The sequence below is a fragment of the Poecilia reticulata genome, chromosome 22, assembly GCF_904066995.2.
Source record: "Poecilia reticulata chromosome 22, P_reticulata-male-v2, whole genome shotgun sequence".
NCBI classification, from domain to species: Eukaryota; Metazoa; Chordata; class Actinopteri; order Cyprinodontiformes; family Poeciliidae; genus Poecilia; species Poecilia reticulata.
This window is the reverse complement of record NC_088851.1, coordinates 18,552,775-18,576,823: the sequence shown is the minus strand read 5'-3', so window position 1 is coordinate 18,576,823 and position 24,049 is coordinate 18,552,775. Positions and strand designations below refer to the sequence as shown.

General features: G+C 39.6%; 1 protein-coding gene across 1 annotated transcript; it reads left to right on the top strand.

The window, feature by feature from the left end:
• The first annotated feature begins 60 nt into the window (after window positions 1-60).
• LOC103458509 (zinc finger protein DPF3-like) lies at window positions 61-23,977 on the top strand. The gene is made up of 11 exons (XM_008399365.2): window positions 61-158; window positions 11,640-11,800; window positions 14,340-14,447; window positions 16,716-16,843; window positions 17,237-17,332; window positions 17,476-17,536; window positions 17,933-17,974; window positions 18,783-18,923; window positions 20,158-20,271; window positions 20,392-21,167; window positions 22,148-23,977. Exons 1-10 carry the CDS (start codon window positions 127-129, stop codon window positions 20,553-20,555), a joined length of 1,047 nt encoding a protein of 348 aa, XP_008397587.2. The 5' UTR covers window positions 61-126; the 3' UTR covers window positions 20,556-21,167; window positions 22,148-23,977.
• The last annotated feature ends 72 nt before the right edge of the window (window positions 23,978-24,049 follow it).

Here is a 24,049-nt window from a genome sequence, read left to right as displayed (position 1 = left end):
CCACGCCCCATCCGCTCACGCTTGCCGTGGATTGGTCCACGAATTCGCCTCGCGTTCCGATTGGTCAGTTGCCCTAGGTTTCCCTCAGAACTGCAAGACGCCGATATTGCGTTACATTGTAGCAAAATGGCGGCTGTCATTCAGAATCCACTGAAAGCGTAAGTAATTTAGACATTTATCAAATTCTGAATAATTACTTTGCTGCCAACTCAGTACATTGGTGATTTCCGTTTGTGTGCGTCATTTCCAGTCGTCTGTGTAAGGCAGGCGAAGCTGTCCGAATATATTTTCTATACTTCTTTCATGTCAAAGTAGCCCTCTGCTGTTCTTTTATTTTGCCGAATTTCAACATTTAGACTCTAACACGAGCACACAGCTCCTTGACATTATCTTAGCACTGAAGGGGGCTTCTCCCCTGCTCGCTTCAGGCACAGTGTCGCCTCTCCTGTGCTGTACATTTATTTGAAAACTCGACAACGTGCCGATTCGCCGCAGCGAATGATTAAAAGCTGATTTCCCTTCGAGCTGGCTCGGGCACAGGCAGCAGCGGAATATCTCCTGGCATTTCCAAAGTCCTTTATAGTTGTAGGAATTGTCGACATGTCAACTTTGGCTCCATGGAGCGCAGACGTGGTCAAGACCCGGTCAAAGCAAAGCAAGCAGGCAGACGGGCGAGAAAGGGAGGAGGCATTTTGTATTTGCAAGCAAGACATGCGAATTTACAAAAAAAGTGACAGCAATTTTAGTTTGAAATTGAATAATTAAACAATGTGTGCAAAAGTAATTTTAATCCCTGAATTTCAAGGAAATATCCCATCTTTCCCCCCATTTATCCTTTGTTCCGTTGTACTGTTTCTCTAATGTTAACACTGTGGAATAACTGCGACTTAGCCTCCTGCTTCCTGTCATTTTAAAGCAAAATTGCATTATAATTTAGTAAAGCTTCTAATGCATGATCGGTTCAGCTGTACGTGACAGCAGCAGTCAGGCTGGCTTTATTGATGTCTCCTAATGATCCTGTCTCAGTGGGGACTGAGGAGGTAGAGCTGTAGTTCCACTGTGCCTTTAAGTGGAGGAGTGCTGGAGATTAGCCTGGTCCAGGATCCTGGGCCCATCTGTCAGAGAGATGCTCCAACTGGGAGGAAGTGCTGGGTTGAAGCAGAAGAACCATCTGCTCCTCCGCAGAGGTACCGTGCAGCCTCTGTGGAGTGGAAGTGGAGGATCAAGGTGCAGATTCCTGGACCAGTTGTCACGCAACGGGCTTCTGGGTTGCCTCAGTCTAACCGAGGAACCAAACTTACCACAAAGCAGCCACAAACCCTGCAGAGAAAAATAATTTGTGCTCAAATTGTATCTTGCATTTTGTCTTCACCTTTATATGCTAACTGTTTGCATTTTACTACATTTACTATGTATATATTTGTAGTGATATACCAATCATAAAACCAGAGATCAGAATTAGACAAATTTGGACAAAAAAACAAACAAACAGAATTTCTAATTTCCTATTCACTGAATCCATAAAAACTAAGAACTCTCATCATTTTTGGTGTATGAGCTCATCAACCAGCAATTTTTGTGTTGTTGCACTTTTTGTACTTTAATAATGATCAGATATACTTGAGATACTTATACTTTGATGCATAAATGGGGACAGTTATTCCTTCGTCTTCTGTTTGATCCAAAACCACTACATCTATCAGATGATCTTTTTGGTCCGTGATCTTTGTGAGCTTATTACACCTCACAATCAACTAAAAGGCCTTGATGCAGATTGAAGCGGGGGTTGAATTTGACCCACCAATATTGCGCTCTTGAACCATCTCGGGAGGTAGTCATAAACCTGTGACCACTATGAACAGTAAAGGGATTGTGGTGCAGACTAAAGCAATATAAGTCTGCAGGTGCGCGTAGAACTTTAACATCATCGTGTCATGTCTGATCGGAGAAATATATTGATCAGCAGAATCTGATGGAGATAACATGCTTAAGACGGCACCCAACAGCTTTGTTTGTATTTAAAGTATTGAATGCAGTTGGACAGCCTTCCTGCATGAGGCTTTTTGACAGAGAGATCAGTGCTATATGTGGGATTTTCCCACACAGGTTTTAAGCAGATGAATTCTCTTGAGTTGTAGGCCATGCTGAGTTCTGCAACCTCAGTTGCAAGAACAGACACGGCCTGTATTCTTGGAAAATTGAGTTGCGTGATGTGAGCGGTCAAATAACTAGCCTATTTTTGCTCGCTCTTGGGTTATTCTTATGGAGAAAAAATCAGAATGATAACGTTAGCAATTAGCATGGCTACCATTACTAAAACTCAGCAGAACGTAGAATTTGGGGTCCTTATTTTAACGGGAAATTCAACCATTTGAGCTTTTCTGTTATCTGCTGAAGACTTGCTTTCCTGCAGCCTGAGTGAACCACAGGGATCTCAGTGCCCTATATGTCCTGTTTTTACATATCTGTACTTTAATTGACTTCCTTGTATACACCTCACTGATACTAAAATATGTTCTTCATTAAATGACACACAAACTGTTTTTGTCAGCACTATATCTTAGCCCTTGCATATAGTGTGTTTGCTAATAGAGAAAAGTTCAACCAGCGAATGAAAACAAAATCGTCTGCTTCTGGTCACATGACAGTTACTTTTTGCATTTCTAGTTTTCTGGTTATTCATTGATAAATAAATCCATAATGTTGCACATTGCTGCTGTGCTGCTCTCAAGCCTGAATAAACCTATTCATTACAGAGAATATATTTAGAAACTGACAAAAGTATTAACTTTGTTCCTTTGTCAAATTGCACTGCATAGGAAATCTTTAAAATGGCATATAGATTAGATAACATACACATTCCTTTAATCTTTTCAAATACTTTTGGTTTATGCTTTTTATATTTGTGGAAAATTAGCAAATGACCAGAATTTAAAAAAAAAAAGACATGAGAAATGTCAATATTTCCTTTTAATTAGCTTTTCTAACTACTGACCTGGTAACTATTAACATGATGGGGTCACTGACCAGGAAAAGGATTATTTATTAAGTTTCCGGTATGGCCCATTCAAGCTGAAAATTGTATGTTTATGATCGCCAGGGCGATTACCTATCTATAATTTGCATGTTTTCATACAACCTTGGCTGTTTTATAGTCCTTGCAGTTGAATGTTGGTCACTTTAGAATCAAATAAAAGTAAAAAAATCTATTAGTATGGAGGTTGGACACATGCATTAAGTAAAAAAATATTTCTAACTATGAGCAAAACATAAATAATATGGCAGCACTATAGGGTCTGTTTCAGATGTTTTCCTTTATATCCAATTTTGGCTTTTGCTGCTGTATGTCTTTATCTCCATGTCTTTACATCTTGAACAATTTGATCCGCTTTACAGAGAAATCAGTCTACAGTTTTGGGCCTGGTCGTGCTTTTCTCCTACATGTGGTTTTCCATGTGGAGGTAATTGACTCCCTAGCTACAAAAAAGCTCATTTTAAATTCCCAGAGTAATTCCTAAAATGTTGCAGAACACTCACAGAGGCCTGCAGGGAGAGAACTACCCACCTTTATCCCTGAAAGAACTGCTAAATAAAAAAAAAAATTAAAAAACGTTCCATCTGTGCCATGTTTCAGTTTTGCCAACGAGGGAATTACCCAGAAAAATCACGGTTTCCACTTAAATGCTTTTACACAAATCAGCAGTGTTTGTCATGAGAATTATTTTTTTTTAAATCAAAAAGTATTTCTTGTTATTGTTGCTGGACTGTTTCACTGTAGCATCCCAACAGACTTCTTCATGTGTCTGCAGTGGAGCTGCTGTTTTCATCTCAGAGCAGTTTTAGCATTCTGATGTGGAATGTCTCCTTGCTATAAGCTGTGTTTAATGAAGTGTTTCAATCTGCTATAATTAGCCTCTGTCTTGGGTTTCTGACTTCATTTCACACGTTTGTCAGATTATAATTAGTCACACTTGACACTAATTGGGTGTCGGTCCTGTGGAACAGTTTGACCTTTTTTGTATTAAGAAGATTCACTTTGGGGAAATGAAATGTTGGTTTGACTTTTTTCCTAAAGATGAGGCTGGTGAAGCGTTTGAGCCTAACTTGTGTGAGGTCTGCGAACAGGACGTTGGTAATCTCCAAAATCTGCTGATTAAAATTGAGTCTGGGATATTTAATTAGTAAAATTGCTCATTAAAATTTGAGCCACAGCTGGAGCTTTCAACCGGCTGGACTAATCTTTCATCCGCAGCTCTCCTGAAATGACATCGACCCGTTGCAGACTTCCTCGTCGACAGTAGAATTTGAGTGAGTCAGGCCTGCTGTTTATTTGCTGAGTGATTGTGGAGGTGTACTGTCTGGTTTTGCTCCTGCCCTCACCCAGACTGCGCTGTTCGGATTGGTGTAATCAGAGGTTGTTGTCAGGATGCAGTCACTCTGTACAAGCCCTCCCCCTCACTTGATATGTGGCGGTTCTGGCTTCCTGTGAAGCAGCAGTGCACCTGCAAATTTAGGAAACTCTATAAAAGAGAACGTGCAAGATGCTAGTTTTGATTTTCTCACTTTTTCTATAATATGCAACTCGACTCTCTTGGGTACATTTTAAAGTAGTCACTGAAGCTTTCACAAGTCAGATCCTTCCTGGGAGCTGCAGTGCCAGATATGCAAAATGTGTGTTGACACATGCTCGCATTACGGATGCACCCATGTGGCACGGCGAACCGTTGACAGAAACAAGCTGATAGTGGAGGCCCCACCGGCCACAAGATTTGCTTTTACTCCATCTCACCCTCATTCTACCCACACTCACCTTGTCCACTCAGCTGGAAGACGGTGAGGATGTAAAGCACATGTTCCGGACATGTTCTCTGGTTCTTCTAACATCACCACTTGGCTGCCAGACAAAAGGCAAGCACGAGTTTAGGGGTAATAAGACTCCAAATAATGAAGAGTAGAGAAGTTTGACACAAAATGGTCATTTAAAAGCTATAGTTTTAGATTTACAATTTAAAATGTGTCAGGTAAGCAAACATGTAGCAGATGCTAACAGTTTAGCCACTTCATGTAAACCAATCTATGAAAATTGGGATTTTTTTTTGTTAAATTTAATTGTTGTTAAACTGCTAAACAAAGTGTGTTAGTGCTAGTTCTGATTAACCCTGGAGTTTCAACTGTGCGTGTGTCACTGATGGTTTTAGATACCTTAAAATGACATTTGACAAGAGGTTGCTATATTTAGACAAGAAGTTGTAGCTGAAGAGTGAAATCTGAAAGCTGCTGGACCAAAATATGCATTTCTGAAACACATTTTTAAAAATTAAATTATGGACTTAGTTATGCAGAAGAAAACGGCGCTAGAAATTCACCGAGAAATCAGGTGTCAAAATTAGTTGAACATTTTGAGCTAGTACAGAAATATAAGAAGCTGCTTAGAATAAACTGTATTGTCTACAACGTGTCGACAAGCCTGAGGTTTATTTAGACTAGAAAGTGTAAGACCGTAAGCAGATAGAAAATTTAGTGCAGCCTTCACATTTACAAAGAAACCAATGTGTTAACCGGCACATTAACATGAACAACAATAATTGAGTTGCAAGTTTTTTGTATTTATTTTTTATTTTTTGCAGCATTTTGCACAGATGCACACTTAAGCTCCTCCTTTGCTACTACACCGGGTGAGACAGAGAACGGGCTCAAGGGAAAAAGCACCGCTGATTTCAAGTGTGGTGCTCATTTGATATGCATTACCTCAGCAGACCTGCCCACATTGCCTTCAATTGACTGCAGAGTACACAGCAGTCTAACAGGAACATGGGGAATGCGTCAATGAAAATGACCAAAGTCAAAGAGAGTGTGCAGCTTCTGGATTCATTTTCTTAAGACAAAAACTGTAAAGCACGCTGTAATATGTGTCATAAAATTTTCACTGAAGTCTAGGTAAACAATTTGTTTCACCACTTAAGAACCCGATCCTACCCTGTGCTTCTTTTCACAAATTTCCTTAGATAAAATAAGTTTCCTAAAAATGAAGCAGTCTTTTCAACAACTTTTTCAATAAGCTATAAATCCCATTTCTATTTAAAAGTGTATGCATTTATTTTCCACAGTTTTCACATTAGAATAGACTGGAAGGTAGGAATTTGTCCCAATTTGTCTGCCTGTGACTTTCACTGTATTTTATGTGTGCAAAAACCTTATTGAGTACTAAATTCAGGGCTACTTAGTCATTTCTGACTTTCCTAACTTCTCAGTATAAATAGATTGCACCATTATTCTTTTAGGCTTGTTGAAATTTTATGCTGCACATAGCGTTTTATTTGTCCAGCTTGTTGCTTCACTTTTGTAATCTTGGCACTCACGTCTGCACTTTTGTGAAAGTTGAATTGGTCTGTAACTGATGTTTTGTTGGTTTGTAAACTTTGCTGCTGTTTGAAAATGTCCTAAAAGTTGCAGAACGAAAACGTAAATGTCTGAGAACAGACACATGCTGTCTGGAGGTGGTGTGGGTCTCTTTCATCTCCTGTGTCATTGGGCATGTAGGTCTCGTCACTCATTACAGGTGTCAGAAAGATCTCTCACCTTAGCTGGTGCACCTGCTGCTTCAAGTGGCAGGCCTCTGATGGAGGACGTCTCATTGCACAGACAGCCGTCTTCCACTTTTTCCATCTGTCCTTTTGCTACTCATCCAAACCTCTCTCAACCTCTGTGCCAATTACCTGAGCAATCTGAAGTTTCTTGACGTAGACTTCAGCAAAGCTTATGTCTGATAGCAGCTGTGTGCCGACGTTAGTGTTAGTAAAGCACGCGAGTTAGTTTTATCCGCTCTGGTATTAGGGAACATATGGTACATTTTGACAGTTCATGTATTTTATGAGACAGCTGCATGGTTTTAATTAGGGCTGCACAATAAATCAGCCAAGGTTTCCTCAATTTTAGGCGATTGGCTGATACATGAGAAGCCAATCTTCTGCACTAATCATACCTACCTATGCAAAGGTCTACAAATCAGCCACTGTGGCCTTTGATGTGAGAGGGGAACAACTGGCAGACCAGTCCATCGGGTCATGTCTGCATGTGTGTAGCTACCAACTTGCAACGTTCACACTTTTTCAAATGGTATTGGCCTAAATTTACATTGGTACATCAGGCTTTTTAAAGATTGATGATCGGTCAGAAAACTGCAATAGGTTTACCCTCAGCATCAATTCTTTTGTTTGTGTATGTGTTGTTTAATTTGTATCAATCAGATTTTATGAAAAAGTAATTACAAAAAAGGACATTGGCTTTTTCACACAGGGCTACCTCAAAAGCTACCTAAAGGCTCATCTCATGTTTTCTAAAAACATATTTATCAAGACTTTTGGGAAGATATTCCATAAAACGGTGAGACAAAAGCTGTTCTATTGATTTATGTCGCTAGTAATTTTAACCACTAGCTGAAAATCCCGAAAGAGAATTAATCAATGTGTGAATTTCAGCTCAAGCGCAGTTGGTTTATGCATCAGCAATCCAAAACACACCAGCAAGGCCACAGCTAAATATTTAAACAGAATTCCTTCACGGTGATGTAAAATCCTCTCTGCCAGTCATCACAAATGCTTCATGATGGATGTTGGTGCAAAGGGTTGCACAACCACTACATAGGTTTAGGGGACACTTTTTTTTTTTTACAAAATCAAAACAAGATTACTTTTGTAAAATTATAAAACTCTTTGCTGCCTTTTATATTTTTACATTTCCATTCTGGAGGAAGAAGGTTCACATCCCCTGGTTGTTCTTGTGTAATTTACATCCAGCTGTAAACAAGAGTGAAATGCAGGACTTTCTTATTGGAGCCCTGCTTTTAGGCAACACATGGTACAAATTTGATTGTTCAGACATTTTATGGCTAGCTGGGTGGTGTTAATTTTTATGAGTCAAATATTTGTCTGAAGTCTGTGACGAAGTCGGTGAGCTCATAACAAGCCACTTCTACTAGCTGTTTTTAAGTGTGAAATGAAAAGAAAGACGTTTTATGTGGAAAGAAATGTTAGTCGTAGTTTAAGTAGATTAAATATCTGGATTAGATCAGAATATGGAGAAATGAATGCAGTACCATGTGTATTTTTCTTGACCTGGCGAGAAAAATACACAAAAATACCAGAGCAGATAAAACTTTTTCTTCATCTCTCATCTTTACGCCTCTTCACCTTCACCTGTGCTCCTGCCGAACCTGAGACTGCTTCCTCTCTCCTGCAACTCAAACACACACAGCTTTGTTTCTCCTCCAGAGCTTCGAGTTTCTAAGGTCTAGCATCTGTGATGTGGCTGTCCTTCTGCTGGATGTTTTCCTAGTCAAGATCAAAGCATGGAGGACGCAGAAAAGTCGCCCTTCCAGCTTCTTCGTCTCAGCTTTAGAGTTGCACTATGACTCACAACCTACAGCTCATTAGTTTCACTTCAAAATGGCCGCCCTGCTAATTGAAAACACATGGAGGATATTCCAGAATAAACACTTGCTCTGATTTGCCTTTTTTGGGTCCTGTAATTGAACAACAAACTGTTAAAAGGTGCACAAACCACCTTGTCACAAGAGTTGCTGCCTCTTTCCCATCTTTTCTCGTGTAAATGAGAAGCTGCCCTTGTGCAAGGAATTCTGCTGAGATTAATTAAGTAGGCTAATTACCATACCAGGCGTGTGGCAGAGATTGAGGGCTTGAATGTGAAATAGCCACCCCCCATTTCTCTCTGAATATTAACACTGAAACCCTGAGGGACTGCCAAAATCTCAGTGGCACCAAGAAAAGTGGAGCTAAACTGCGACAGTCTTAGCTGCTTGTCGGTCAAAGGAGTGACTTCACATCAACCCCCAGAGTCTTTGTTTTGGTGATGAGCTTCACACAGTCAGCAGCAGCATAGCTCAGTCCACGGAGGTAGTAATGTGTTTAACAGTGGGAGCAGCAGCGTTGGGGTTGGGGGGGGGAGGGTGGTTTGTCCATAATTTCTCCCTAATGTTACACTGGAAGATGAATAGTATGAGCAGATGTGTACAGAAATGTCTTTGTTGATATGTCAGCGAGATTCTACATTTAAAAAATATTGTGGTTTCACAGTACTGTGATTCACACATAGGTCATTCTATAAGTTGTTGTAAATTCCTATGCTGCTGAAAATTTAAGATGGAAAATAAACACTTTTTGCTGCTGCAGTTGATATGTTGATTATTACCATTATAAGATTGTATCAGCCTCATGACCCTGAGAGGAAAAGATGATGAATGACTTAATGACATTTATGGACTATTATTTTTGATTTAAATAAATACATAAATAACACTATTAAATTAACATGGGAAGATTTTACTTTCCATCTTATGTCATTTATGCTCCCAGGAAATGTATCTAAATAGCAGGGAGTAGTGTAGTGGTCTTATTTCTGACTGCTGACCGTCAGTGTGCAGCAGTAGCTCAAATTCATACTTGGATCAAGAGAAAACTCTATACTTTATCTAGTATCTCATTAAAATAATTTTAAACAGCCTTTATCCGGTTTGCAATAAACTCATAATAAAGTGGATGAAATGCATAAAATATGAATCTTAATTTTCAAGAAAACAAACAAAAAAATCACCAAAAAGATGATCAACAAAAGAAGCTGGTCAAATATCAAATGACTGAAAATCAAATTTGAAGGTTATGAATAATTTTGAACTTAACTAAGTTCAGAAACTAATTTTATCAATTGTGAATCAATTAAGAATCTTTAAATTGACAACATTGAATATTAAATTAAGTGTCCACTCCTACTACAAAAACTTTGTATTGTAATTTTTTTGAATGTTTCCTTTCAAACCATTATGGTTTTTTTTGTTTGTTTTTTTTTTGGAGAAGTGCAGCCTCTGCTTTTAACCCATGTGTCTTGGTTTTGGCTAAGGAATTTTGGCAATATCACCCTTTGACACAACTACAAAGCCCATGGACTAGATTAGTAAACAGAAGGAGTTTAAAGCCAGACATTCAGCCTCCCTACAAACCACAATATTCATGTCTGAAGGCTCTTTTATTGTAGTTGGTTTAGGAAGTGAAGGTCTAAAACCTTGTTACCTACAAGTTTGAAAAGAACTGGAGTCACATGCCCAAGCTTGAAATAAAGGCAAACTTAATTTAACCAAGTTGTATTTAACTTGCTTTAGTTGGGTCAATTCAATATGACTTTTTAGTTGAATTAAGCTGGCTCTCGTGAAGCTTATGTAACCACTACTTAGTTTAATTAGCAATAAAGCAAAAAAGCGGTAAAGTTACTTTTGTTCTAGGATCACACAGGAGGATGATAAGCAAATAAACAACTCCAGTTTATTTTTCTTTCCCCACAAAAGAATAATAATTCAGATAACACCAATTACCTTCATGAAGATTAATAAAACTTAAATTGTCCACCCTTAGAAAAAACAAAATATTCAGAAAAATAAGGGTAGGTTTCTTAAGATATAGCTTAAGGAAGCTCATTTCAACAACCGCTTCTTTTCCAAGAGAAAAAAATTACATTTCCCAGTTAGTCAGTCAATATACAGTTCAGTCAGTCAATTCAGTCAATGTGCACAGTCAATTTTTTGGGAAAAAATGTTCCTGAACAAATAGTTTGTGGAATTAAAAAAACTAATTCGAGGTATAGGGGCCCCCCCCTTTTTGTTCAAAAAGCTTATCTGTTGTCCAAGCAAAATATTCAGCTTCAGCCGCACAGTCCCTCCTCTTTCCAGGCTTCAGTCCGAGTCACAAAGATGGCGGCGGGGCCCTCCTGCTTCTGGAACTCCACGGGCTCGTTCAGATGTCAGCCATTAAAAAAACCAACCTGCATGCAGGTTGGTTTTTTTTAAGTGTTAACCGATCATGCAGGTATATGGAAATCAGCGAGATTCTCATTAAAAAAACAAATTAGCGTTTCAAATAAACAAACAAAAAAAACGCTCAGTAATAAAGAACTTACTTAATAACATCACTTCACCATAAAACAGTCTCATTTCACAGAACTATGCTACTTACAGAGTGACACAATATACTCCGGTTGTTTGTTTTTCTTGTTCAGAAAAACTGAGCAACATTAGCTCCGGCTAGGTAGCCATTCTGCATAAATAAGCAGCTGAAAATAAAACGACAGACTCACCGGAGAAATCCTGTAACAGAATGTACATCATCCAGTTAAAAATTACAGATTTCATTCGTATAACAGCAGCAGTAGTGACTTCTCTATTTCTGCTGAAACGTGCTTAGTCTGCAGTCTGCCATTTTTCTTTCTTCTCCCTTATGCCTTACTCTTCTTCTTTTCCGACACAGGAGAAATTTGGGTCTAGTGCCCTCTACAGGACATCCTAAGAACTAATAAGACAACACATTAAACATACCGACAGACCAGCGTCGTTTATGGGGGTTACACTTAGTTTAAATTTTTTTATCACAATTGTTGTTAAAAATGTCTTAAAAATCTTACATTTATTTCACAGAAACTCGGCACACAATAACCAAAACAATCTCTGCAGCAGAATGCCAGTTTGCTCATGTGCTTACACATTGAAATTGCTGTTATCTTGTAAAGTGATTGCTTGTTTGTGTTCTGCATGTGAGCACACTGTCAGTGGCCTTTACCTCTGTTGTTCCCTGCTGAAGGTTGGGCGACCAGTTCTATAAGGACGCCATTGAGCAGTGCCGCAGCTACAATGCCCGCCTGTGTGCCGAACGCAGCGTCCGCCTGCCGTTCCTGGACTCTCAGACTGGCGTGGCCCAGAACAACTGCTACATCTGGATGGAGCGCCACCACCGAAGCCCTGGTAGGACGACACACACACCCCCCACTCACACACACAAAGAGGCACAGAATTCACAGAGCGATGTACTCCCTGTTCTGGGTCAGGCTGCACTTTTATACTCTGGAGGCTGCTGTTCACAGCAGTGAATAAAATGCATGAGACTTGTTGCAGACTACACGCTGAATTTTTTTCTGATGATCCGTAATAATCTCCCTGACTCACTGTGGAGAAACCTGCCATTTGCTCTCTAAGTAACAGCCCATTATATACAGATCACAGCCGTACTGACTGTCATTATAATTGTATTTATTAAAGAATCTGTCCAGGCAATTTCTGACTCCAACCTCATACTGTGGAGATCATATAGGCTGATTTTTTTTCTTTTCTTCTAACAGAATTTTTAAATTGTAAATTATAATTAAAGTCTTGTAAGAAGTCTTTGAACTACTTCCAAGAAGTTCAAAGACTTCTTGTAAGAGAGAAAGAAGTCTTTAAACAGGTTTTAAGAGACTAATTTGTGGTAAACATCAAGAAAACACGCAGTACTGCTGGTGAATGTTGCAGTGGTGATATGACTTGCAATAAACAATAATAAACAGACAAATGAAGACAGTGTTGACTTCTTTTTGCAAACATTTTTTTTTTTTGCAAACATGCAGTAGGTCCCATATAGTGAGCAGTCTAACCAGATTTTCCAAGCAGAATAATTTTATGGAAAATATTCCATCTGCCTCCAGCTGCTGCTTTGGCAACAAAACCTAGTTGAAGTTTCTTAATAACAATAGCACATCTTGTGTGCTTGAAAACATTTTCTGCTACAGTAAGCAAGCATTGACAAATACATTACAGGCATAGAGGTCATTAATGTATTGTACTTATACAGTATGCTAATACTTAATGCAGTTTAAGCAGTTCTTTGCTCTATTCATATTCCATACAGTGATCTTGGGGTGACTGCTGGAGAACTGCATTTAAGATATTTCTTTTTAGCTTTCCTGTCTTTATTTTTAATGGAAGCAGAGGTAATGATTTGAAAGTAGTTGCTGTAAAGCATACTTTTACTGTTGCATTAAAACTAAGAATAACCATAATTTCTGAGGTGACATTTTAAAGGGCCTTCAGCACTGTTAGCATTGGTCCTGTTGAAAAGCAGCCTGCATGTATTGCCTAGAGAATGTCGATCCTTACTCTGAGATTTCCAGAAAATTGCCAGTATTTCCAAATCCAGCATGTTGCATAACAGACGGGTTAGAAGCTCAAAAAGATAAAACAGAGCAACTTTACTGCAACATCTTCATCCTTGCAGTCTCAGTCTCTCTTGAAATGGCAGCCAAGATGAACCACAGACATGCCTTGCAATCTAAAGATGTCAGCATTGGATGCATTTCCACCAGTTCCACTGCTAAACTGGTCCTTGTTTTTGCTTAGAACCCTTTCATTGTGTTTTCAGTACTGCAGCCTCTAGTTTGGTTTATCAGACCGTTGGTTTATCAAACCGCTAGTTTGATAAGCCAAGCTAACAGCATCAACTGTTAGCTAGGCCAGAGGATAAACAGGTTTTGTTAGGAGTATTTTATTTTTTCCCTTTAAGTAGCATGAAAGGGAATAAAGTTCAATTTGGCAAATGCATTTCATACTTCATAAGATGTCAAGTGCAGAAGTCCTGGGAAGTCCTCATAGGTTCCTCCCACTGCAGCCTTTGTTTGTGTACCAATCAGGCAATAGTTGTTGGACACTAAAGAAAAAAAAAATCTGTCCAGATGATGTGTCGAGAACAATTTGCAAGAACAAAATGATGTCATTTAGAACTTGGAAAGAGATTAAACAAAACTAAGAAAAATTTGAATTGGTAGCGGAATGAAAGTGTTCTTCTGCTTCCTGCTGTTTAAAGAGAGTCAATGCATGAGCTTTGCCTAAATATAAAATTGACCATGACCTTTTAATAACACCAGCTAGAGTTAAGTCCAGTTTAACTGCTTCGGCAGCCCTGCTGGAGATCAGTTGATGGGTTTGTGAGGCATTCATAAGTATAGAATGTCGGCTAAAACTGTATCAGTAAGTTAAAGTATTAATATTAGGTCATCTGTTTACAGTGATAACAAGTTGAATATTTTGATTTGTGAGATTAAACTTTCTTCGAATAAAGAATAGAACTATTTGGATCAAATATTTACGCGAGGTGATTTTAGGGATGTAATGATGTGCTAGCAAGCTGGTTTGTTTGCATGTCGAAAATGAACCAATAACAACCAGCTAAATAGCTAGCTTTAGCATCAGCTAGTTAATGGTTCACTACTGGAACTACTTTGGTAGAAAACCCAGATTTAGTTGTTCTTCCCTCATCAGCATCTTCAACTCCAAACAGTGTTGACACAGGTACAGTGAACAGAAAAAGACTGGATTTTGATTTTGAGTGGCCTACCTGATGCAGCTAGTTAAGCTAAAAATTACAGTTTATTCTGCTGCCTTTTTTGAATTATTTACAACCAGATCATTTGTATGTGTGGAGTTTCAGCTGCAGAGGTGAAACTATCTTGCCTGTGTGCATCTACTTTTGCAGGTGTTGCAGCGGGGCAGATGTACACATACCCCGCTCGCTGCTGGAGGAAGAAGAGGCGGCTCCACAATGCCACGGACCCCCGCCTGGGCATCTATGGCCTTCAGCTCGGTAAGGCTCCTCCCCACTCACCCATCGATCTCCGCCCCCCTGCCTGGCTCTCCGCCTCCTACCAGCTTCTAAATCACTGGTGCTGATCTGAAATGATCTCACCATAAGCGAATGACTCTCTCTCGGCGCACAGAGCAGGATGGCAGATATTTTTGCTTCTTTCCAGAAGATAAATGAAATGTGGCTGTGTCCTCCACGGCTGGTAAACTTGTTTTGTGAGAAGTAGAACACGTAATTAGATTTACCACTGCTGGGAGCGTAGAGACAGAGACCGGCCACAGTAGACAGTATTTAATAAATGTTAGGGAATGGAGTTTGGCCTTCAGTGGCTGCCACTTGAAACGACTCACTCAACACATTCCAGCTGTCCTCTACATTTTTCTACTCTCCAGCTCCCTTGCTGATTGGTTTTGTTGTTCTGTTTTTGAGGCTTTTGTCACAGCGTTAGTCGACGACGGGCTCCGTGTTGTGACTAGTGTTGCTGAGCTCCTGCAGCCGCTCCATTCTGTTTCCCAAATCTCGGGGGGATGTGAGGGATTTTCATGCAAACTCATCTTTCTTTTATCTTTTCAACAGTTTCTGTCAAAACATGTAACATTATCATGTGCTAGCAGAAATCCCTAAGACCCAACCCAATTTTTGGAAAGTTTGAAAAATGAGGGGGGGGGCCCATCTTGGAGTAGAATAGCAAAATCCTGCAATAACTCATGAGCTGAGTCTTTGTTTCCTAAAAACACCCCATTGTTGTCTATTGTTTTCCTCTGCACCCGCTCTGGCTTAGGCTTCACCACCACCAACTGTCCCTTCCCCTCTCCAACAACAATGGCTTGCATACGTGCCGTCTGCAGGAGCCCGGCAGAGGTGAAACGAAGCCTGATTGAACCTGGCGTCTCGTCCGCGGAGCACGTAGCGCACCCGGCCAGAGGTGGCCGGCACAGGGCAGCAGCCAGCGTCTGTGTCGCTGTCTAACTGATGGTGTGCTAAAGAGACTGGGGCTGCATGCAGAATCAGCTCCCTGCTGCAGGCTGCTGCCAGCTCTATTTTTAGCCCCCCAGCTCCCTTGGGTTTAGACGGAGGGAGGGAGAGAACGAGCGAGGGTGGAGGTGGTTGGGGGGGGGGTGGCGGTTGTCTCGTCGCGGAGAGTTGAAAGTCAACGTGTGCAGACACAATGGTGAGGGGCTGCTGCCACGTGGTATCTGCTTTCCTTACTCCTACCTTTTGTCTTCCTCATACCCCTGCAGTCTGCCGTTTTTTTATGTCTTAATATTCAGCAAAAAGTCTCCCTATTGTGTGTAGTTGTAAAATGAAGGGCTGATGGAAAGCTAGATAGTGGGGGGGGGGCTTGGGCTTTTGAAGTGGCTACTCTCCATAAACCAACTGAAAGATCATGCAGCTCTCTTTTGGGAAGAGTTTGTGTGACTAAGATCTGTCTGCCTGTCACTTTTGTTTGCTTTACAGAACCTGCTCGCCTCCTACGATATTTGTTTATAAACACACTGTAGGAGGAAATACCTTGCAAAATATTCACAACCCTTTTAATGTTTGCACATTTTATTATGTTAAAGCTGAAGCTTCAGTGTATCCTAATTTGTTAGAAAAATACAAAGTACTTGGAAAATAATACATGGTTTTAAAGTTTGTAATGCCAAATAACATTCTGGAAATTGTGGCACACATTTGTGTTCATTCCCCCAGAGTCTGTGTTTTGTAGAATCGCCTTTTTATTGCAAATGCAGCTGCAGGTTTTGTTTGTACCAGCTTACTACATCTATAAACTACATTTTTACTCATTCTTTGTCATGAAACTGCTCAGTCAGACTGGATGGAGAATGTCTCTGAACGTCGGTCTTCAAGTTTTGCCACAGATTTTCAATTGGATTTAGGTCTATATTATGGAAACATATGACGTTGGCAGCATTTTAACTCCATGTTTAGTATGGTCATCCTGTGAAATTTTTTTCAAGTCTTTTGCAGCTTTCTTCCAAATTTTCCATTTATTTAGCTCCATGTATTTTCTCATCAAAAGTAGGGATGCTTTTTTGGGAAAGCATCCCTGCAGCATGATACTGCCCCCACCATGTTTTACAATTGGAGAATTAGATACTGTGTTTTTAGTTATTGTTTATCTGTGTTATGCCAATGTGAAACCAGTAATTGCGGATTCAGTCAGTCCTTATTGAGGATAAACGTCTAAGGCTAGAGAATTGCATCATTTTCCTTTGTGATATTTGTATGATTCCTAATAAATTGCTTTTGTCCTTCGATCAGATGGTGGCCTTATGTCCAGAGACACTTTGCCCACCCAGGGCACCACACTGGAGGCTCTTCTGCGAGGAGAAGGTCTGGACAAGAGGAACAACTCCAAGAATGATGAGGAGAGCCTGCTAGAGATCCAGGTTGGACAGACACCGTTGTAACCTAAATGTTTGCAAAACAAAAGCAACTAAAGCAGACTGCCTCACAGCTGGTTAGTAAATGTATCTGGGTGACGAGCAGTTGACATAAAATGTTGGAGAAAATGGAAAGCTTCAGTGCTTTTTTTTTTGTTTTGTTTTTTTGTCCGTTATTTTATCAGTGAAGACTTTGGTAAACCTAAACTTATCTCGATATCACACATTCCACCAGCAGCATGTGGAAACAGGCTTGTTTACAGGAAACAGGAATCTGTTAAGCTGCTCTCTCCATTTAAAACTAAAGTTAAAATAAAAGGTTGTTGGCTGATTTAAAATATCAAATTTTGCTTCAGATATTTACAGCTCCATTCAAATCTCTCTGTCTTTCTGTTTCAGAGGGTTCTGGAAGCAGATGCAGCAGAAGACGCTTTCAATGACGACGATGACTACGAGGTGGACACTCCCAAGCGGAGACATCAAGGAAAGGGAAGAGTAAGTAGCTGGAGGGCGCTCTGCAATCATCTACTGAAGTGGCAGTTTTCTTCTGTAATGATATTTAAATCTGTGCAATTGCCCGAAGGTTGAATGTGTATGTTGGAGTCATTAATAGCAACTTTATTGTTTCTTCTGCTCAGGGCCGGGGTTCAGGCCGCAGGAGGACGGATCTGGATGATGATAAGCCATATGTCTGTGACAGTAAGCGGAGAAAAAAGTCATGATTTTCAGAAAATAACATATGCAAAAATAAATACTTGTTCATTCAAAGTACTCTTTGTGCACATAACGTGCTTGCTGTTGCATATTGACTGAGTATTTTGCAGAAAATCTATTGTTCTTTTTTGAAAAAACTCAAAACAAAAGGCAGTTTAAAAACAAACACAGATCATGAAGTCCCAGTCTTAATGCAGTCACATCCAGCTGGTTCGCTTAAGCTGAAACCAGGCATCCTCTGTCATGATCACCTCAGGTGTCCCTGCATATTCAAGTTGCATGTGGAAAATCCAAGCAAGAGAGTGTTGGATTTTACTGCAGTGTGTCTGCTTGTATAACCAATTTTCATTCTGTTTGTTCTGTCATTTTCTTTTGTTTCAGACAGATACAAACAAAAGCAAAATTCAAAGACTTTGACCTCAGGTACTGTTTTTTTTTTTTTTTTTTTTTGTTGACTTCTTTTAGCTTTTTTAAATTGTGTTGAAGCACTGTTGTTTGTTATCTTAGTTTTCCAAAGCTTGAAAGTATTATGGACTGAGTACCAGTATTAAGGTGTACTAAGGTGTTCAGAAAGTGTAAAAGCCGTAAAGTATTTTTAAATGATATGCAATAAAAACTGTCAAAGTGAGCAGGGCTTCTCTGGCTGTGTGGAGCATTGAGCAGGGTCTTTACACAGTCTGGAAAAATTTTCCAGGTTTGGATTTTTGTGGAAAAGAAAAATATGTATAGGAGAATATTGGCATTTCCAGGTTTTATTTTCTACTTCATTGTCATCATCAGGGGTTTCCAGTTCCAGACCTCCAGAGCCACTGTTTGGCAGCTTTTAGATGCATTCCTGTGATGCGTTCTTAAACTTTCTCCAATACTGGAACCCTGGCCTAATTGCTTCCTTCCTTCCCTCCTTCCTTTCTTGCTTCTTCCTATATTACCTTGTGTCATTCTCTCTGTCATTTCATTTTTTTCTGTCTCCTTCTGTCTTTCCTTGTATCTTTAAGCTCCCTCAGCTTAATCTTTATTTCCTCCCAAATATTTTGAAGACAGTTCTATTACAGCAATTTCTTCCATGCTTTCAGATGCTACTTTTCCCCTGTTGTAACACAAAAACTATTTTAGTAATATTGCTCCTGTGTGTTCTGCAGTATATTGTCTAACTTGCAGACGCAATAAAAATGAGCTGTTTTTATAAGATGAACAAGACTTTGAGCTCAGTGCGCTCTGTTTTTTTTTGCAGTCTGTACAAAGCGATACAGAAACCGCACAGGACTCAGTTACCACTACACTCATTCCCACCTGGCAGAGGAGGACAGAACCGGGGAGAGAAGCACGGTGGCGTCCCGTTCCCCCACTGCGCCACAGACTGTCCGGCACAAACGTAAGACCCCCAAACTTAAGCTCTGAAATGTCAGCCTTTGGGAAATGTGTTGGTAGTAAAGTACTAGTGGTTTTCTAGTACCACTAGTAAACCACTCGTTTACTAGTGGTTTACATTTGGTGATGTATGAACATCTATTTTTGAAATTCTTACTTTTATAGTCATAGTTTTGAGATTTTTAGGTCACAACTTAGAGATGCGAAGTGAAACTTATAACTCTGTAGTTGTGAAGTATATGATTGAAAGTCAAAATATTAAGCTTGTTTTTCAAAATTATGACCCTGGGTCTTTGTTTCTGTGTCATAAGTCATGTCAGATTTGTGTCTTATCAATATGACTGAATCTCTTAAAAATGGCTTTGACATTAAAATGTCCTTGTATCTCATAATTATGTCTTTAAAAGACAGAGCTGGAACTTTGTCTTTAATAAAGGTTGTTTTAATATAAATGACTTTGAAAGTAAAAATTTTAATTTGCATCTAATAACAGACTTGTGACATAATTATCACTAACAAAATTGACTCTGAGACTCCGGACAGCAAAAGTGTAAATTATGAATTCTTTATTAAAATTATGTCAATAGAGATTGTTTTTTCTTTTAAAGAATAAAATATCTCATGAAACTTTTACTCTCATAATTAATGAATCTGAAGATTAAAAAAAAAACTTCCATAACTGAGGCAATGGAAGAAAAATCTGACTTTATATTGTAATTATGGCATTAAGATATGACTTTCCATCTTATAATGATGACTTATGAATTCTGACCAACCACATAAAGTACACAGCAGTGTTTTTGTTTTTGAAATGTATAAAGTTATAGGATATTGTTGTGATACAAGAATCAAACATGGCGAACCAACATGTAGCTTTATATTGTCCAAATCTAGAACTCAACCCAGAACAACCGGAAGCAACATTTAGTTTCATACTTACTAATAGAATCAAACCTGGAGAACCAACATCTAGTTTTATCAGAACAAGAATTCAGAGATTCACCTACTAGTTTATAGGGACTACTTATTCTTATTAAACAATATGTAGTTTTATACTTTTGTCTTTCTTTTGGTTTGCTTTGTTTGTATTTCCTTCTAACTCATGTAAAGCACTTTGAGCTGCAATGCGCGATATAAATAAAATGCCTTACAATACATCAAATAGGATCACATTTGGATGAGTCTTTAAAAAACACTAACTTGCTTCGAGTTGAACTCTATCCTGAAATCTTTTCAAGGTTCAAAGGTTTCTGGTGGAACCACCATTCCCAACAACTACTGTAATAAATGCCATGGTGCAAACAGGAAAACGGGTAAATCTGGGTCTCCCTGCGCAGCCTGCCAATGCACAAGTGAGTTAACTTGCTCCTATGCACAAAGTAATCGCCTACATCAACTTCAAAATGCTCAGAATGGTTTACGTAGGTAACTTTCTCATGGTCTAAGTTGCCCCCCTCTGCTCTGCATCCCAGCTGGTGGTGGGGAGGAGAAGGAAGACGGCACATTCGCAGCAGCCGAGGAGCTTTTTGGCACCACCTCAGAGAGCGACACCTCCACCTTTCACGGTTTTGAGGACGACGACCTTGAAGAACCGGCCGCCGCAAATAGCAACGGGATATCCAGCCGCCACAGATAGACTTGTTAGATTTCAACTGACACTTTTTTTCAAATATATATATGGATTACCCTCCGGCAAAAATCAGCTGCTTCTTTTTCAAATTTTTGTTCTTGGTTTTGTTTTCAGAAAGCACAAAGTGAGAGTTTCCGGACAGAAATGCAAGTGGTATTTTATCTACTGAACATTGTTGAATAATTTATGGAGACATTTTTTATATATATTAATATAGGGTATAAACGTACCTTTAATGCAACAAACTATCAATGTTTCCTAAAAAAAAAAAAAAAACCTGTGTAAAACAGAAGATGCTCTTGGTGTGCTTTTAAAAAAATTCTTCCCTTCTCAACGTTGGTAGAAGAAGCAAAAAGCTATGAACAAATGCAAACACTGGAGAAATTAGAGACGGTGAATTTTTTAAAGTGATGAGTTTGGTTGGTGATCGATTTTCTTTGAGGACGATACTTGCAATCGAAGATCTTCTGGGACTTTGAAGGCGTCTTCTTCTACACTCACTCTGGGTTGAATGTGTGAAAGTGAAGGAACTAAGGAAAATTACAAGCCACTGGAAATATTGGAATATGAAAGTCTTTTTTTAATTATTTTCACGGAAAGGGACATAAAAAATGAAAGGTAAGCCAAGTAGTAATCAAATAATCAGACATATTAACAAGTTAACTTTCCTGCATGATTACTGACCTTTAACCTTGTTTACCTGCAAGGCCTTCAAAATTATTTATGCTTCCGAGTTTTGTGTTTTAACCACAACCTTCCATGTATTTTATTAGATTGTTTTTTATGTGCAAAATGCATACACATAATGATGTGGAAGGGAAATTATGATGAAGCATATTTTTCATAAAGCATCCTTTTCACATATAATCTGAAAACTGTTGTGCTTTCATATTTCTCCTCTTTTGAGTAAGATAACCCTAATTAAAGTACAGGTCCTTCAGGTGTCACCAAACATCAAATGGTCACCTTGTCAATACTTTAACAAGCTTCCTTGCCACTTCTGAAGAAATGCATCCTTGCAGCATGATGCTACCACTGCCATGTTTCTTTTTTTGGGGTGATGTGTCTTAGTTTTTCATCTCATGTTATGAGATGGAAGTTTGCAGGACCTCTTATGGTTTTGGCATTGTTGCTACTCTTTCTTAAAGGTCAGCTGCTTGGAGTGCAGAACTAGCATCTGTCCTGCTGTGAGGGCTGCTAGCTCAGCCAGTCAGGTTAGCTGGACGGCCATGTTTTGGTGGGTTTTGTGGTCGGGCCTTACTCTTTTCTGTTTTACAAAGATGGACTGAAAAAGGCCTTGTGAGGTATTCTCTAACAAACATCAGAGGCTTTCACGCAACAGATGTGTTTATGCTGATTTTGGTCATTTATGAAGGCACACTGCATTTTATTTAAGGGTATCAGAGTAAATGGTGTGGAATTTCACACTTGCATTTGTGTAAAAAAAAAAAAAAGTAAAAACATGTAAATTGTTACTTGCAATTAACAATTGCATAACCACTTTTTGTTAGTCTGTCATAAGTTGAAGTTTGTGGTTTTAACATGACAAATGCACTGTGTTCCCCGTTTTTCTCTAACTACGATTGTCTATGATGCAGGAGCAGTGAGCACATTGCCATGTTGCCCAGGGACCAGGGGATGACCAGTGAAGAAGAGGATTTAACCCTCAAACTATTGAGCCTCCTCGTCTGTCCTGATCTGGGCTCAGAACACGCGACTGAAGCTGCCTTCCATGAGCAGCGAGGCTTAATTCAAGCAACTGCTCCCCTGATATTATGTATGGAACGCCTTTGAAACATTTGAAATGTGAGCATCCGGCCTCATTTTCTCCTATCTGCACTGTGCTGGGAGCTCCTGTCTGAACTATGGGAACACTAAAGGCCAGGCCTTTGGATGGGTTGTACCTGACCGGCCCATGGGGCTGACCCGCCTGACCCTCCTGCTCTGTGACCATGTGTCTGCCCTGATACAAGAAGACGCCATCATCCTGAACACTGTGCTAGCCTGCCGCTCTGCACTGAAAGCCAGCTTTGATAGCCATGACTCCTCCAACCTGATCGGACCAGTGACCCCCATCTGACCCCTTCGCTGACCTGCAGCCATAGAGCCGGTGCTCACCTTCACCTCTATTACATGCAGACCTCTGAACTCCGTAACTATCTTACTTTGACAGTTTTTCTTTTCCTGATTTAGTCTGTTTCTGAAGTTGATCTTTAACAAATCACAGCAGTCCTTCTCACTGTTTTGCATGCTTTCTCTGCTGTACTAAGTTTTTCTTCATTTCTGTCTGTCTGTACTGATACCTCTGTCTGATCAGGTGCACAATACTCACAGCTACTCAGGCATCTTTTTGTTTCCTGGTGATTGTTCAGCTTCTTAGCTCAGATCAGTGATTGTATTCAGCTGACGAGGAGAGACCGCGACACCCGCACCTTGATTTTCTTTTCCTTTTTTTTTCTTCTCATTTTTAATAAACACCTGCAAAGGATCCTGGGAGGCAGCAGTCGGATGCCACACCTGCAATAACAAGCTTTACTTGTTTGCTGATTTTCTTTGAACTTCTATGCGTTTCATATGTAAAGCTTAAATAGAAAAAAGTCCTTTTGGCTGAAAATGTTCACACCCTAAATGAGAGGGGAAACTACATTCGTGGTTTGTGAGGGTCCTGATTTCTTTCTGACATTTAAAAGGTGCTTCCTGTACTGTATCATGAAGCTGTTAGGTCCAAAGGTTGCACATACTGTTGCAGAGGTGTGTGTGTGTGTGTGTGATAATTCAGCATCGCTACTCCGTTATTCCTGTACGTCTGTTAGGACTTGTTTGTGCATTCAAATCATCTCTCCTCACTTCCCTCAGGGACCCCCCTTTCTTCACCCAACTTTTTTTTTAGTTTTTTTTACCTTTTAATCTCTGCTGGACAAAAACATGCTTCTGAAACGTGTCTGTTATCTTGTCTTCCCGTATAACAGTTATGTAACGTTTCCGTTTGAACATGGGGTCAGTGTGTCTTATCTTCCAAAGTCACTCCACTAAGTGAAAGACGTGTGTCCTAACCTGCTAAATGTTGCAAATACTAACAGGTAAAGTGCTCGCATCTCTAAACAAGAAGCTAAAAATATAAATATCTGCTTAAAATAAAGCGTCACCTTTTTCTTAAAGAGCCGGTATACCTCGTCACAGACACAGCAATAGGCCCTGGAGCTCCTTGAGAAGCCTGCCGAGGGAGAGAGGCTGAGAGGATCTGGGTGCAAACGGAGCCATGAAGAGATGAAATGGACACGACCGGTTGTTGCTTTTGTTCCCGTTGTTTTTTTTTTTGATTTTTTTTTTCTTCTGCTGTAAATAGAAGTCAAAAAGGAGAGAATGAAGAAGTGTTTGTTTGGTAAACTATTTTTATTGTTCTGAAAAAATAAATACAAAATAAGGAACACGTGCAAGCGAGTGATTTTTTTATTTTTTATTTTTTTTTGCTTGAGGATGACGAGTCATTTTGAGCTGAT